At 49.0% G+C, this 15921-nt stretch overlaps 1 protein-coding gene across 3 annotated transcripts in view; it reads right to left on the reverse strand.

Annotated features, from left to right (window-relative positions):
• Positions 1-224: 224 nt before the first annotated feature.
• The window catches only part of LOC135525478 (alpha-actinin-1), a 92266-nt gene continuing 76569 nt past the window's right edge, over positions 225-15921 (reverse strand). For 2 of the 3 annotated variants that reach the window (XM_064953143.1, XM_064953146.1), the window contains exons 15-20: positions 15641-15775; positions 13420-13599; positions 11819-11965; positions 5021-5101; positions 2507-2665; positions 225-1281 (exon numbers count right to left, since the gene is read on the reverse strand). In XM_064953143.1, coding sequence (XP_064809215.1) covers positions 1123-1281; positions 2507-2665; positions 5021-5101; positions 11819-11965; positions 13420-13599; positions 15641-15775 — 861 coding nt within the window. In that variant the 3' untranslated portion in view covers positions 225-1122. Of the gene's footprint in view, positions 1282-2506; positions 2666-3107; positions 3174-5020; positions 5102-11818; positions 11966-13419; positions 13600-15640; positions 15776-15921 lie in introns of all 3 variants that reach the window. The other variant, XM_064953145.1, reaches the window with a different exon arrangement.

Genomic DNA, 15921 nt, shown 5'->3' on the forward strand with positions numbered 1-15921 from the left:
AAACCCTAGTGTCTTATTGAACCATATTACACCTGCACCTAAAGCTACTTTCCAGCTTGATATTGTCTTGTGTTCTGCAGCATCGCTTCACAATGTCATACTTTCGCTGGAGACAGTTCATTTTGAATATCACATATAGCTTCATCACAGACACAAACGTCATCGGTTATTAATGTCACTGTGTACTTATCAAAGGAGAAATAATGGGCAAATTAAGGACCAAGTATAGCAATTTATCTTTATTTCAATTGTTGTTTCTTTCTTTTTTTTTTTTACCAGGTGAAGAAAAATACCTTTTTTTGTTCTGTATAATAAAATATGTTAGCTTTATTCATTTTATGAAGAAAAACAATAACAAGAAAAATAAAAACACATTTCTCTCCCTTTTTGTAAACCTGGAGAGTGTTGCTGCATGGGAAGCAAGTCCAACTGAGACAAAGTATGAGGGAGGGAAGGAAGGGGCTTGCTCCGTCCGGGGGTGAAGTTTCCCTTGGGTACAGATCTAGGATCAGCTTTCCCTCCCTCAATCCTAACTAACTATTAGTGGGGAAAGTGCTAAACTGACCCCAGATCAGCATCTAGGGGCAACTTCAGCCTACACCAGTAAAGGGGTTGGCGGAGGGGGGAATGGGTGGAAAAGGAAGGGGGGGGGGCAGACAAGATGATTATGACATATAAGATAAGGCCAGGAACGTAGAAAAAACATGTTAGCATTATAGAGCAGGGCTAGCCTGATGCCAGATTTGTCTGTGCTGTTATGAGCGTTGTAGAGCAGGGCTAGCCTGATGCCAGATCTGTCTGTGCTGTTTTGAGCGTTGTAGAGCAGGGCTAGCCTGATGCCAGATCTGTCTGTGCTGTTTTGAGCGTTGTAGAGCAGGGCTAGCCTGATGCCAGATCTGTCTGTGCTGTTATGAGCGTTGTAGAGCAGGGCTAGCCTGATGCCAGATCTGTGTTTTGCTAAACTGGCGTGACAACGATGAGTTGGGTAAGACAAAACACACAGATCTGGTACCTATGCTAGAGCAGAGCTGCGGTGTTGGGGCAGTAGAAGGGTCTTGCGGGGGAGGTGGTAAGAGCAGGTAGGCTGGTGAGCGACCTCAAATGTTAGGGGTCAAAGGTCACTCAGAGGTCACTCTCTCCGTAGAGTGCGGTGGAGAAGGACATGTAGTCGAGGGCACCGGGTATCGCGTCGGGGCCGGCGTAGGGAGCCATGCGGGCGATACAGTACTCTGCCTGGTCAGGAGGCAACTCACGACGAAGCTCATCGGCCAGGATGTAGTTCTGGTGGAGGGGAAACGAGAAGGTAAGAACAGGGGTTCTCAAACCTTTGGGCTTGTTTGGCCAAAATATAAAATTAGTGGTTGGCCGTGGACCAAACAAATAGATGTTTATGTATTTATTAACAAAAAACAAGGTAAACAATAGCTTTTTAGGCTCTTTAAAACAATAGCTTTTTAGGCTCTTTAAAACAATAGCTTTTTAGTAATCATAAAATCATACAAAATGTAGCCATATAACTTGACACCAAACAACACATTCTAATTACCAGTATTAAAGATGTATTAAAGATGTAAAAACACCTGTTGTGGCACGGAAACTGCAACCAAGTTTCTATGTTCGTAAGGCTAATAACTTGAATATGTGTTTCAAATGACTTGGACATATGGGAAAAGTGTAACAATTTGTGTTTGCAGCAGGAAGTCACTGAAATGCATCAGAAAGGTATCGGAATGTTCCGGAAAATATCAGTGAAGCTCATCAGACAAAAAGGCCTCTAGGCTTTTGGGGGGCCCTAAGCAAGATTTGGCAGTGGTCAAAGTAAGTACCTACTTAAATGTGCAATAAACAAAAATTGCTCCTCCATTTCCTGGTTGCAAAAATTTGAATAATTTGCCTAATTTTAGTTTATGTGACAAAACAAGCACTCAGGATGTAGAGAATCATTGTACCATCCTAAGCCGTTGTGAAATATATTTTCAATTACCAAAAATATTGTCTTTTCAGCTGTTTAAAGTGTACAAAACCAAAAGTAAGATGCAAAATTAAAACTTAAGAACGGGAAGCATAGAAATAGAGCACGTAGAACCGATCTACGGCTTCTTCGACTCGCTTTCAGTGAGCTTTATGAATACACTTGATTTGTTGATTGATTGACCGACTGACTGATACTGACCAACTATTATTCCAACCTCAGTGTGGAAATATATATGTAAAATGGAGGAAAATCTGTTTGACTGTACTGGGCCTTTAAAAACTGCAAACATTTGTCTCTACTTTATGGCAAAATGTGTAGATTTGCAGAAAATGTACTCTAAAACTCTTCGCTGTCAAGATTTCGATTTTGGCCTCCAAAAGGCTAGGGCCAGCTCTGACTGTATGTGTGTGTGTATGGATGTGGGTACACAGACCCACAAGCCACTGCGGCCCCTCATAGTGAGTTCAGATTTTTTTGTGTGGCTCCCACCCCTATCAAAGTTGCCCATCCCTGGTCTAGTTGGAGGAGTACCTTGTCCCCAGCCAGGACCTTGAAGGAGGCCATGACCTGGTCAGCGGTGTCTGTGTCGGCCGTCTCCCGGGACATGAAGTCTATGAAGGCCTGGAACGTGACCACGCCCACCCGGTTGGGATCCACGATGCTCATGATGCGAGAGAACTCCGCTTCACCCTATTGGACAGGAGCCACGAACACGGTCACCATTGTGGGGCCCTTTTGGTCTCAGGTCAAAAGTTGTGCACTATGTAGGGCCATTTGAGACATAGCCTGGTTTCCAGATCTGTTTGTGCTGTCTTGCCAACTATGGTCATTGTATGACAGCACAAACAGATGTGACAGGGACCAGGCTATAGAGACAGTAAACAAACTAGAATGTTTATACAGTAATATACAGATAATCAGAGACGATAGACGATTTTCTGGTTTTTACAACCCATGTGATCATGATTGGGGAATCATTTCTTTTCCAATTCTTCAACTGATCTTGAAGAGACAAGTGAACAGTTTCCACAAATGACTACAAGGCAGACTAAACACATTTTGGTACATTTCTAAGTAACCATAGGAGGATACTTGACTGAGGGAGGGATTGGAGCGGATGTTTAGGCTTTACCATGTTGTAACCGAGGGAGATAAGGCAGGTTTTGAAGTCTTCAGCTTCCATCATCCCTGTTTTCTTCTACAGGTATCAGAGAGGGACAAACAGTACAGAGGAGGAACGAACGAGGAAGAAGATTGACAAGTGATAGGAGGTATTGAGGGGGAAATAGAGTAGGAGAGGGATGTCACACGACATTGCGAAAGGAAAATTGGAGGAAGGATAGTAAGAAGGGGGTAGAGAGGGTTAGAGGAGATTAGAGAGGGTTAGAGGAGAGTAGAGAGGGTTAGAGGAGAGGAGAGCGAGGTAGAGGGGAGTAGAGCGAGGTAGAGGGGAGTAGAGCGAGGTAGAGGGGAGTAGAGCGAGGTAGAGGGGAGTAGAGCGAGGTAGAGGGGAGTAGAGCGAGGTAGAGGGGAGTAGAGAGAGGTAGAGGGGAGTAGAGCGAGGTAGAGGGGAGTAGAGCGAGGTAGAGGGGAGTAGAGCGAGGTAGAGGGGAGTAGAGAGAGGTGAGGGGGGTAGAGAGGGTTAGAGGAGAGGAGAGAGAGGTAGAGGAGAGTAGAGAGAGGTAGAGGAGAGTAGAGAGTGGTAGAGGAGAGTAGAGAGAGGTAGAGGAGAGTAGAGAGGTAGAGGGGAGTAGAGGGAGGTAGAGGGAGGTATAGGGGAGTAGAGAGAGGTAGAGGGGAGTAGAGGAGAGTAGAGGGGGTTTGAAGGGAGTAGAGGAAGGTAGGGGTAGTAGAAGGGGTTAGAGGGTGGTTGAGGGGAGTAGAGGGAGGTAGAGTGGAGTAGAGGGAGGTAGAGTGGAGTAGAGGGGGTTAGAGGAGAGTAGAGGGAGGTAGAGTGGAGTAGAGGGGGTTAGAGGAGAGTAGAGGGAGGTGGAGTGGAGTAGAGGGGGTTAGAGGAGAGTAGAGGGAGGTAGAAGATAGTAGAATGAAGTAGAGGGGGGTAGATGGGAGTAGAGGGAGTTAGGAGGTAGAGGAGAGTAGAGGGGGTTAGGAGGTAGAGGAGAGTAGAGGGGGTTAGGAGGTAGAGGGGAGTAGAAGGGGTTAGAGGGGAGTAGAAGGAGGTAAGGGGATGTAGAGGGGTTAGAGGGAGGTTAGATAGAGTTAGAGGAGAGTAGAGGGGTTAGAGGGAGGTTAGATAGAGTTAGAGGAGAGTAGAGGGGAGTAGAGGGAGGTAGAGAGGAGTAGAGGGGTTAGAAGTAGGTAGGGGGGTTAGAGAGGAGTAGAGAGGGTTAGAGGGAGGTAGAGGAGGTTAGAGGGGGTAGAGGGATAGGGGGGATGGTTGATAAAGGGTTAGAGGGAAGTAGAGGGAGGTAGAGGAGGTTAGAGGGGGGTAGATGGATAGGGGGGATGGTTGATAAGGGGTTAGAGGGAAATAGAGGGAGGTAGAGGAGGTTAGAGGGGGTAGAGGGATAGGGGGATGGTTGATAAGGGGTTAGAGGGAAATAGAGGGCGGTAGAGGAGGTTAGAGGGGGGTAGAGGGATAGGGGGGATGGTTGATAAGGGGTAGGGGGTGGTTGATAAGGGGTTAGAGGGAAGTAGAGGGAGGTAGAGGAGGTTAGAGGAGGGTAGATGGATAGGGGGGATGGTTGATAAGGGGTTAGAGGGAAGTAGAGGGACGTAGAGGAGGTTAGAGGGGAGTAGATGGATAGGGGGGTGGTTGATAAGGGGTTAGAGGGAAGTAGAGGGAGGTAGAGGAGGTTAGAGGGGGTAGAGGGATAGGGGGATGGTTGATAAGGGGTAGGGGGTGGTTGATAAGGGGTTAGAGGGAAGTAGAGGGAGGTAGAGGAGGTTAGAGGGGGGTAGATGGATAGGGGGGATGGTTGATAAGGGGTAGGGGGTGGTTGATAAGGGGTTAGAGGGAAGTAGAGGGAGGTAGAGTAGAGAAAGAAAGAGAACAAAACAAACCAACATGGTTAACCTCAGTACCTGTGCATCGTTGGCGATATCGAAGCCCAGGCTAATCAGGCAGGCCTTGAACTCCTCAGCACCCAGAGTGCCTGAGTGGTCCTGGGGTGTCAGGTGCAGTGGGGGTGCCAACCAGGTGTGCCAGGTACCAAAGGCCAGGTGAGTGTGGGCCAGGTGCATGTGAAGTGGGGGTGGGCAGAAGGAGCAGGGTGGGTAGGAGAGGGTGGGTGTGCGTCATGCAGAGGGAGAGGAGGTAGGGGTGGATGGTTGATAAGGAGTTGGGGGTAGGGGTGGATGGTTGATAAGGAGTTGGGGGTAGGGGTGGTTGATAAGGGGGTTGGGGGATGGTTGATAAGGGGTTGGGGGATGGTTGATAAGGGGTTGGGGGATGGTTGATAAGGGGTTGGGGGATGGTGGATTAGGGGTTGGGGGATGGTTGATTAGGGGTTGGTTGATTAGGGGTTGGGGGTGGTTGATTAGGGGTTGGGGGTGGTTGATTAGGGGTTGGGGATGGTTGATTAGGGGTTGGGGATGGTTGATTAGGGGTTGGGGATGGTTGATAAGGGGTTGGGGGATGGTTGATAAGGGGTTGGGGGATGGTTGATAAGGGGTTGGGGGATGGTTGATAAGGGGTTGGGGATGGTTGATAAGGGGTTGGGGGATGGTTGATAAGGGGTTGGGGGATGGTTGATAAGGAGTTGGGGGTAGGGGTGGTTGATAAGGGGTTGGGGGATGGTTGATAAGGGGTTGGGGGATGGTTGATTAGGGGTTGGGGATGGTTGATAAGGGGTTGGGGGTGGTTGATTAGGGGTTGGGGATGGTTGATTAGGGGTTGGGGATGGTTGATTAGGGGTTGGGGATGGTTGATAAGGGGTTGGGGATGGTTGATTAGGGGTTGGGGATGGTTGATTAGGGGTTGGGGATGGTTGATTATGGGTTGGGGATGGTTGATTAGGGGTTGGGGATGGTTGATTAGGGGTTGGGGATGGTTGATTAGGGGTTGGGGATGGTTGATTAGGGGTTGGGGATGGTTGATTAGGGGTTGGGGATGGTTGATTAGGGGTTGGGGATGGTTGATTAGGGGTTGGGGATGGTTGATTATCGGTTGGGGATGGTTGATAAGGGGTTGGGGATGGTTGATAAGGGGTTGGGGATGGTTGATTAGGGGTTGGGGATGGTTGATAAGGGGTTGGGTATGGTTGATAAGGGGTTGGGGATGGTTGATAAGGGGTTGGGGATGGTTGATTAGGGGTTGGGGATGGTTGATAAGGGGTTGGGGATGGTTGATAAGGGGTTGGGGATGGTTGATAAGGGGTTGGGGATGGTTGATAAGGGGTTGGGGATGGTTGATAAGGGGTTGGGGATGGTTGATAAGGGGTAGGGGATGGTTGATTAGGGGTTGGGGGTGGTTGATTAGGGTTGGGGATGGTTGATAAGGAGTTGGGGGTAGGGGTGGTTGATAAGGGGTTGGGGGATGGTTGATTAGGGGTTGGGGATGGTTGATAAGGGGTTGGGGGTGGTTGATTAGGGGTTGGGGATGGTTGATTAGGGGTTGGGGATGGTTGATTAGGGGTTGGGGATGGTTGATAAGGGGTTGGGGATGGTTGATTAGGGGTTGGGGATGGTTGATTAGGGGTTGGGGATGGTTGATTAGGGGTTGGGGATGGTTGATTAGGGGTTGGGGATGGTTGATTAGGGGTTGGGGATGGTTGATTAGGGGTTGGGGATGGTTGATTAGGGGTTGGGGATGGTTGATTAGGGGTTGGGGATGGTTGATTATCGGTTGGGGATGGTTGATTAGGGGTTGGGGATGGTTGATTAGGGGTTGGGGATGGTTGATTAGGGGTTGGGGATGGTTGATAAGGGGTTGGGGATGGTTGATAAGGGGTTGGGGATGGTTGATAAGGGGTTGGGGATGGTTGATAAGGGGTTGGGGATGGTTGATAAGGGGTTGGGGATGGTTGATAAGGGGTTGGGGATGGTTGATAAGGGGTTGGGGATGGTTGATAAGGGGTTGGGGATGGTTGATAAGGGGTTGGGGATGGTTGATAAGGGGTTGGGGATGGTTGATAAGGGGTTGGGGATGGTTGATAAGGGGTTGGGGATGGTTGATTAGGGGTTGGGGATGGTTGATAAGGGGTTGGGTATGGTTGATAAGGGGTTGGGTATGGTTGATTAGGGGTTGGGGATGGTTGATTAGGGGTTGGGGATGGTTGATAAGGGGTTGGGGATGGTTGATAAGGGGTTGGGGATGGTTGATAAGGGGTTGGGGATGGTTGATAAGGGGTTGGGGATGGTTGATAAGGGTTGGGGATGGTTGATAAGGGGTAGGGGATGGTTGATTAGGGGTTGGGGATGGTTGATAAGGGGTTGGGGATGGTTGATAAGGGGATGGTTGATAAGGGGTTGGGGATGGTTGATAAGGGGATGGTTGATAAGGGGTTGGGGATGGTTGATAAGGGGTTGGGGGATGGTTGATAAGGAGTTGGGGGTAGGGGTGGTTGATAAGGGGTTGGGGGATGGTTGATAAGGGGTTGGGGGATGGTTGATAAGGGGTTGGGGGATGGTTGATAAGGGGTTGGGGATGGTTGATAAGGGGTTGGGGGATGGTTGATAAGGGGTTGGGGGATGGTTGATAAGGAGTTGGGGTGGTTGATTAGGGGTTGGGGATGGTTGATTAGGGGTTGGGGATGGTTGATTAGGGGTTGGGGATGGTTGATAAGGGGTTGGGGATGGTTGATTAGGGGTTGGGGATGGTTGATTAGGGGTTGGGGATGGTTGATTAGGGGTTGGGGATGGTTGATTAGGGGTTGGGGATGGTTGATTAGGGGTTGGGGATGGTTGATTATCGGTTGGGGATGGTTGATTATCGGTTGGGGATGGTTGATTATCGGTTGGGGATGGTTGATTAGGGGTTGGGGATGGTTGATTAGGGGTTGGGGATGGTTGATTAGGGGTTGGGGATGGTTGATTAGGGGTTGGGTATGGTTGATTAGGGGTTGGGGATGGTTGATAAGGGGTTGGGGATGGTTGATAAGGGGTTGGGGATGGTTGATAAGGGGTTGGGGATGGTTGATAAGGGGTTGGGGATGGTTGATAAGGGGTTGGGGATGGTTGATAAGGGGTTGGGGATGGTTGATTAGGGGTTGGGGATGGTTGATTAGGGGTTGGGGATGGTTGATAAGGGGTTGGGTATGGTTGATAAGGGGATGGGGATGGTTGATAAGGGGTTGGGGATGGTTGATTAGGGATGGTTGATAAGGGGTTGGGGATGGTTGATAAGGGGTTGGGGATGGTTGATAAGGGGTTGGGGATGGTTGATAAGGGGTTGGGGATGGTTGATAAGGGGTAGGGGATGGTTGATTAGGGGTTGGGGATGGTTGATAAGGGGTTGGGGATGGTTGATAAGGGGATGGTTGATAAGGGGTTGGGGATGGTTGATAAGGGGTTGGGGATGGTTGATTAGGGGTTGGGGATGGTTGATTAGGGGTTGGGGGATGGTTGATAAGGGGTTGGGGGATGGTTGATAAGGGGTTGGGGATGGTTGATTAGAGGTTGGGGATGGTTGATAAGGGGTTGGGGATGGTTGATTAGGGGTTGGGGATGGTTGATTAGGGGTTGGGGATGGTTGATTAGGGGTTGGGGATGGTTGATAAGGGGTTGGGGATGGTTGATAAGGGTTTGGGGGTGGTTGATAAGGGGTTGGGACCATGCACAAGAAGAGACAGAAAACACAACAGTGCCAAACATTAGGACCTGAGGTGAGGTGCTGTGTCATATGGAGGCATTCAGAGCTGTTAGGTGCAGCGTGGCAGACTATGGTAGACAGTTCGAGGTATCATTCACTTCACATCATATACAGTAACACAGTGTTTCCCAAACTTGGTCCCGGGGACCCCAAAAGGGGGCACATTTTTTTTTGCCCTAGCACTATACAGCTGATTCAAAGCTTGATGATGAGTTGATTCAGCTGTGTAGTGCTTTGGCAAAAACCAAAACGCCCCCCTCCCCTCCGGGGTCCCTGGGACTGAGCTTGGGTACATAGCACCACATAGGTTAAATAACATTAGGGGACTACATTATTCAAACTGGGGGGGGGTCCACAGAGGTACTGCAGGGGGGTCCACGTAATTATTTAAAAAATGTTGTTTTTAATGAAATGTTTGTAGGAATAGGCCTATCGTTAGTAACAGAATAAACAAAAATGTTGAATTTACATATCTACAGTAGACAGTAGAATATTTGATTTTATCCTAATGGAAATTACACTCACTGACCACAATTACATCCACATGTTTTTATGTGTAAAAGACAGAGGAGATGGAAATAGGAAGTTTTCGGGTACAATTTTATATAGGCCGACAGATAAAAATTGATTATGCGAGAAATGGCGGTGGAAATGTCTTGTATCGCACAAATATTGATATAATAAGAATCAATATTGAAGTACACTTGGAGTCACGAGAAGATGTGATGTGTTTGGGGGTTCTTCCTCCACTATAATGTCGTAGAAACCATGCCGTTTATCAGGCTACAGATTAAATCGGGTGTTATCACAGGGTGGTAACAGTTCACAGTCCTAACCTGTATTCTTCTCATGGTGACCATGACGATCGATGCTTGACTGCCGTTTGGAAAAAAAAAAAAAAAAAAAAAAATCTCACTCTTATCCATAATAAATCTAATCATGTAGACGAGACTACCTTCACGAGTGGCGGGATTTCAGTGCTAAAGGCGTCACTAAAGACCTTGGTTCGATCCCCGGGCTGTATCACAACCGGCCGTGATCGGGAGTCCCACAGGACGGCGCACAATTGGCTCGGGGTCGTCCGGGTTTGGCCGGGGGAAGGCCGTCATTGTAAATAGGAATTTGTTCTTGACTGACTTGCCTAGTTAAAATTAACAAATAAAATGCTCTTATCCATAATAGTCTCATCATGTAGACTAGTCTACCGGGGCGGCAGGGTGGTTAGAGTGTTGGACTCGTAACCGGAAGGTTGCACGATCAAATCCCCGAGCTGACAAGGTACAAAATCTGTCGTTCTGCCCCTGAACAAGGAAGTTAACCCACTGTTACGAGGCAGTCATTCTTAACTGATTTGCCTGGTTAAATAATTTTTTTTAAGTATAGCCACACTGTATCTGTGAGCTGTTGGCTAGAGGGCATGTGCCAAGATCAGAGTAGGTATTATTGCAAAAAAAAAAAAAACTATTGTTAGTGGATTTATTTTCCATTTGGCGTGTACTATGTCACAATGCACTGTATCTGTAACGAGTCTGTTTGGCGGAAACACCACTGGTGGGGACATTTCTTCATTTTTCTTTAATCAGGATTTTACAATATTAGCATGAACATCTGTCGCCAATTGGACGGAAACCAAGCTATTGGCGTGAATTACAATTACTGACAGTAGATTTAGAAAAAGCACCCGCGAGCAGTGCCGGCCCAGTCAATATGCAACATAACACTCAGGGCCCTTCAGGTGCTAGGGGGCCCCAGACACACAGCTAATATGCAACATAACACTCAGGGCCCTTCAGGTGCTAGGGGGCCCCAGGCACAGCCAATATGCAACAAAACACTCAGGGCCCTTCAGGTGCTAGGGGGCCCCAGACACACAGCCAATATGCAACATAACACTCAGGGCCCTTCGGGTACTAGGGGGGCCCAGACCAACAACAACTAAGAAATAATCACTTTGAGGCACTAAATTAGCCATTTTTTTTCTCGATTGCTAGGTAAGTTAGCCAGACCTCCAGGGGGCCCCCATTGATTATGTTAGTCACTCTCACTCAGATATCATATGAACATGGCATTAGTCGTCATGGCAACATGTGTAGAATTGCAGGAAAATTATGTTAAGACAAGACAATTATATATTATTATAATATAATAATATATTTCGGTAATATATGATCGGTTTTGCCTGGGCGGGGGTCCCTGGGTCACCAGTTTGCCTGGGCAGGGGTCACCAGTTTGCCTGGGCGGGGGTCACCAGTTTGCCTGGGCGGGGGTCACCAGTTTGCCTGGGCGGGTCCCTGGGTCACAGGTTTGCTAGGGCCGGGGGTCTCTGGGTCACAGCCATTTTTCATGGGAAAAGTTCCCCTATATATTTTTCTCCACAAAGACAAAGACACCTAAAAAAAGGCCTTTTAAATTCTTTCTCTCGTCAGTGCAGTAGGACTGAGGTAAAGTCTCTGGGACATAATGTATCATCTCCTTTCTCTCATCAGTGCAGTAGGACTGAGGTAAAGTCTCTGGGACATAATGTATCATCTCCTTTCTCTCATCAGTGCAGTAGGACTGAGGTAAAGTCTCTGGGACATAATGTATCATCTCCTTTCACTCATCAGTGCAGTAGGACTGAGGTAAAGTCTCTGGGACACGTGTGTTCTTAATGTATCATCTCCTTATCAACAGATATGGTAAAGTTAGATTAGTTCAAACACCACTATGGATGTTATCAGTTGGTCCTGGTTGATTATCTACATGATGCACGTCCTGTAGTTTGTTAGTGCCACTATGAGAAGAATAACATGGTTAAATGACCCAACAAACGATCCTCCGTCTAAATATGTGGGAAACACATCGTCCACAACGATATTCAGATCCGTACTATTCAGTAGTTAGGCAATATGAGTGTACTGTACAGTATATGTGCCCTAAAACGGTCTTAACCCCCCCCCCCCCCAGAGCACCTCTTCCTCCCTGTACGGTCTCTTCTCTGTGAAACTGACCCTAAAATGGTCTAACACCCCCCCCCCCCCCCCCCACAGCACCTCTTCCTCCCTGTACGGTCTCCTCTCTGTGAAACTGACCCTGTCGAAGTGGTTGAAGGAGGCTCTGAACTCGTTCATCTGGTCCTGGCTGATGCCCTTGGCATCCCGCGTCAGAATCTGGTTCTCGATCTCGTTGATGGTTCTGGCGATGGTGGTCAGGAGCTGCTCCCAGCCCACACGGATATGCTGCAGGGAGGACGAGAGAGGGAGAGGAGGAGGGAGAGGGACAAAGGGAGGGAGAGAGAAAGGGACCGAGGGAGGGAGGATGAGAGAGGGCGGGGAGGAGAGAGGGAGAGAGGGGGAGGACAAGAGAGGGAGGGAGAGAGGGAGAGAGGACGAGAGAGGGAGGGAGAGAGGATGAGAGAGGGAGGAGGAGGAGAGAGGGAGGAAAGAGAGAAACAGACAGACAGGTAGAGAGAGGGGAAAGAGAGAGAGAGAAAATTTAATTGAAAGAAAGAAGTTGAGACACCAAGAAGTTTGAAGATGGTCGTCGTAAGATCAGATCATCTATTCTATACCACTTGTACCCTCTCTTGGGATCTGTAGCGGTGATCAGTAAAGATCAACTTGTACCCTCTCTTGGGATCTGTAGCGGTGATCAGTAAAGATCAACTTGTACCCTCTCTTGGGATCTGTAGCGGTGATCAGTAAAGATCAACTTGTACCCTCTCTTGGGATCTGTAACGGTGATCAGTAAAGATCAACTTGTTCCCTCTCTTGGGATCTGTAGCGGTGATCAGTAAAGATCAACTTGTACCCTCCCTTGGGATCTGTAACGGTGATCAGTAAAGATCAACTTGTACCCTCTCTTGGGATCTGTAGCGATGATCCGTAAAGATGAACTTGTACCCTCCCTTGGGATCTGTAACGGTGATCAGTAAAGATCAACTTGTACCCTCCCTTGGGATCTGTAACGGTGATCAGTAAAGATCAACTTGTTCCCTCTCTTGGGATCTGTAGCGGTGATCAGTAAAGATCAACTTGTACCCTCCCTTGGGATCTGTAACGGTGATCAGTAAAGATCAACTTGTACCCTCTCTTGGGATCTGTTGCGGTGATCAGTAAAGATCAACTTGTACCCTCTCTTGGGATCTGTAACGGTGATCAGTAAAGATCAACTTGTACCCTCTCTTGGGATCTGTAGCGGTGATCAGTAAAGATGAACTTGTACCCTCCCTTGGGATCTGTAACGGTGATCAGTAAAGATCAACTTGTACCCTCCCTTGGGATCTGTAGCGATGATCAGTAAAGATCAACTTGTTCCCTCTCTTGGGATCTGTAACGGTGATCAGTAAAGATCAACTTGTTCCCTCTCTTGGGATCTGTAGCAATGATCAGTAAAGATCAACTTGTACCCTCTCTTGGGATCTGTAGCGGTGATCTGTAAAGATCAACTTGTACCCTCTCTTGGGATCTGTAGCGGTGATCAGTAAAGATCAACTTGTACCCTCTCTTGGGATCTGTAGCGATGATCAGTAAAGATTAACTTGTACCCTCTCTTGGGATCTGTTGGACTTCTATTTCTTTCCATAACCTTCCATGATGTAGTTGATGTGCTTGTTGTGTAGTTGTGTGTTGTGTAGTCGTGTGTTACTTACAGTAATAGTAAGTGTAGTGTTGTGGAGATGTGCGCTTCTCACCTCCATGGTATAGTTGGTGTGTTTGTTGTCGAAGATCAGAGCTTCCTGAATCAGCTGGTGGTCTCCCTCCAATTGGTCGATCTTTGGCTTGTAGTTAACGATGTTCTTCTCGTATTGGCGGAGGTGGGTCAGCTGATCCTCCAGGGTTCCGTGCATCTCGATAGAGATACGACCAATCTCCTGCAGAGAGAGAAACACAGGGAGGAGAAGAGGGAGGAGAATACATGAGGAGATTGTGAGTCAAGACTTACTGGAAAGAATGTTTGAATTAGATTGTGAATAGAAACAGGCGTGAGAACACAAACAAAACTTTTTGAGGATGACAGGGGTGACACGATTGAGGATGACAGGGGTGACAAGATTGAGGATGACACGGGTGATAAAAGTTGTGGTCTGAATCCAAGCGTCTTTGACATTTACAACTCTACCTGTTCTGGTATGTCCAGTACCAAGTCTACCTGTTCTGTCCAGTACCAACTCTACCTGTACTGGTCTGTCCAGAACCAACTCTACCTGTACTGGTCTGTCCAGTACACCTCTACCTGTACTGGTCTGTCCAGTACCAACTCTACCTGTACTGGTCTGTCCAGTACCAACTCTACCTGTACTGGTCTGTCCAGTACCAACTCTACCTGTACTGGTCTGTCCAGTACCAACTCTACCTGTACTGGTCTGTCCAGTACCAACTCTACCTGTACTGGTCTGTCCAGTACCAACTCTACCTGTACTGGTCTGTCCAGTACCAACTCTACCTGTACTGGTCTGTCCAGTACCAACTCTACCTGTACTGGTCTGTCCAGTACCAACTCTACCTGTACTGGTCTGTCCAGTACCAACTCTACCCGTACTGGTCTGTCCAGTACCAACTCTACCCGTACTGGTCTGTCCAGTACCAACTCTACCTGTACTGGTCTGTCCAGTACCAACTCTACCTGTTCTGTCCAGTACCAACTGTACCTGTTTTGTTCTGTCCAGAACCAACTCTACCTGTCCTGTCCAGAACCAACTCTACCTGTCCTGTCCAGAACCAACTCTACCTGTTCTGTCCAGTACCAACTCTTACCTGTCCTGCCCAGAACCAACTCTTACCTGTCCTGCCCAGAACCAACTCTTACCTGTTCTGCCCAGAACCAACTCTTACCTGTTCTGCCCAGAACCAACTCTTACCTGTTCTGCCCAGAACCAACTCTTACCTGTTCTGCCCAGAACCAACTCTTACCTGTTCTGCCCAGAACCAACTCTTACCTGTTCTGCCCAGAACCAACTCTTACCTGTTCTGCCCAGAACCAACTCTTACCTGTTCTGCCCAGAACCAACTCTTACCTGTTCTGCCCAGAACCAACTCTTACCTGTTCTGCCCAGAACCAACTCTTACCTGTTCTGCCCAGAACCAACTCTTACCTGTCCTGCCCAGAACCAACTCTTACCTGTCCTGCCCAGAACCAACTCTTACCTGTCCTGCCCAGAACCAACTCTTACCTGTCCTGCCCAGAACCAACTCTTACCTGTCCTGCCCAGAACCAACTCTTACCTGTCCTGCCCAGAACCAACTCTTACCTGTCCTGCCCAGAACCAACTCTTACCTGTCCTGCCCAGAACCAACTGTACCTGTCCTGCCCAGAACCAACTCTGCCCGCTCCGTCCTGCCCAGTACCAACTCTGCCCGCTCCGTCCTGCCCAGTACCAACTCTGCCCGCTCCGTCCTGCCCAGAACCAACTCTGCCCGCTCCGTCCTGCCCAGTACCAACTCTGCCCGCTCCGTCCTGCCCAGTACCAACTCTGCCCGCTCCGTCCTGCCCAGAACCAACTCTGCCCGCTCCGTCCTGCCCATAACCAACTCTGCCGTTCCATCCTGCCCAGAACCAACTCTGCCCGTTCCGTCCTGCCCAGTACCAACTCTGCCCTGGGGTCCTGCCCAGTACCAACTCTGCCCGTTCCGTCCTGCCCAGTACCAACTCTGCCCGTTCCGTTCTGCCCAGTACCAACTCTGCCCGTTCCGTTCTGCCCAGTACCAACTCTGCCCGTTCCGTCCTGCCCAGTACCAACTCTGCCCGTTCCGTCCTGCCCAGTACCAACTCTGCCCGTTCCGCCCAGAACCAACTCTGCCCGTTCCGTCCAGAACCAACTCTGCCCGTTCCGTCCAGAACCAACTCTGCCCGTTCCGTCCAGAACCAACTCTGCCCGTTCCGTCCAGAACCAACTCTGCTCTGTGTAGACTCACCTCCATCTTGGTTTGTATCCAGGGCCCGATGACATTGGCTTGGGTGGCAAACTGCCTCCGGAGACGTTCGTTGTTCTGCTGGCGGGCGTGCTCCTCGATCAGGGCCTGGTCCCTCTGTGGCACCAGCTGTCTCACCTGGGTTGGTGGGGGAGAGACAGATGTTAGAGTCATAGAGGGGTGTCTCACCTGGGGTGGTGGGGGGAGAGACAGGGGTTAGAGTCATAGAGGGGTGTCTCACCTGGGGTGGTGGGGGGAGAGACAGGGGTTAGAGTCATAGAGGG

Source organism: Oncorhynchus masou, chromosome 32, assembly GCF_036934945.1.
Source record: "Oncorhynchus masou masou isolate Uvic2021 chromosome 32, UVic_Omas_1.1, whole genome shotgun sequence".
Lineage (NCBI taxonomy): Eukaryota > Metazoa > Chordata > Actinopteri > Salmoniformes > Salmonidae > Oncorhynchus > Oncorhynchus masou.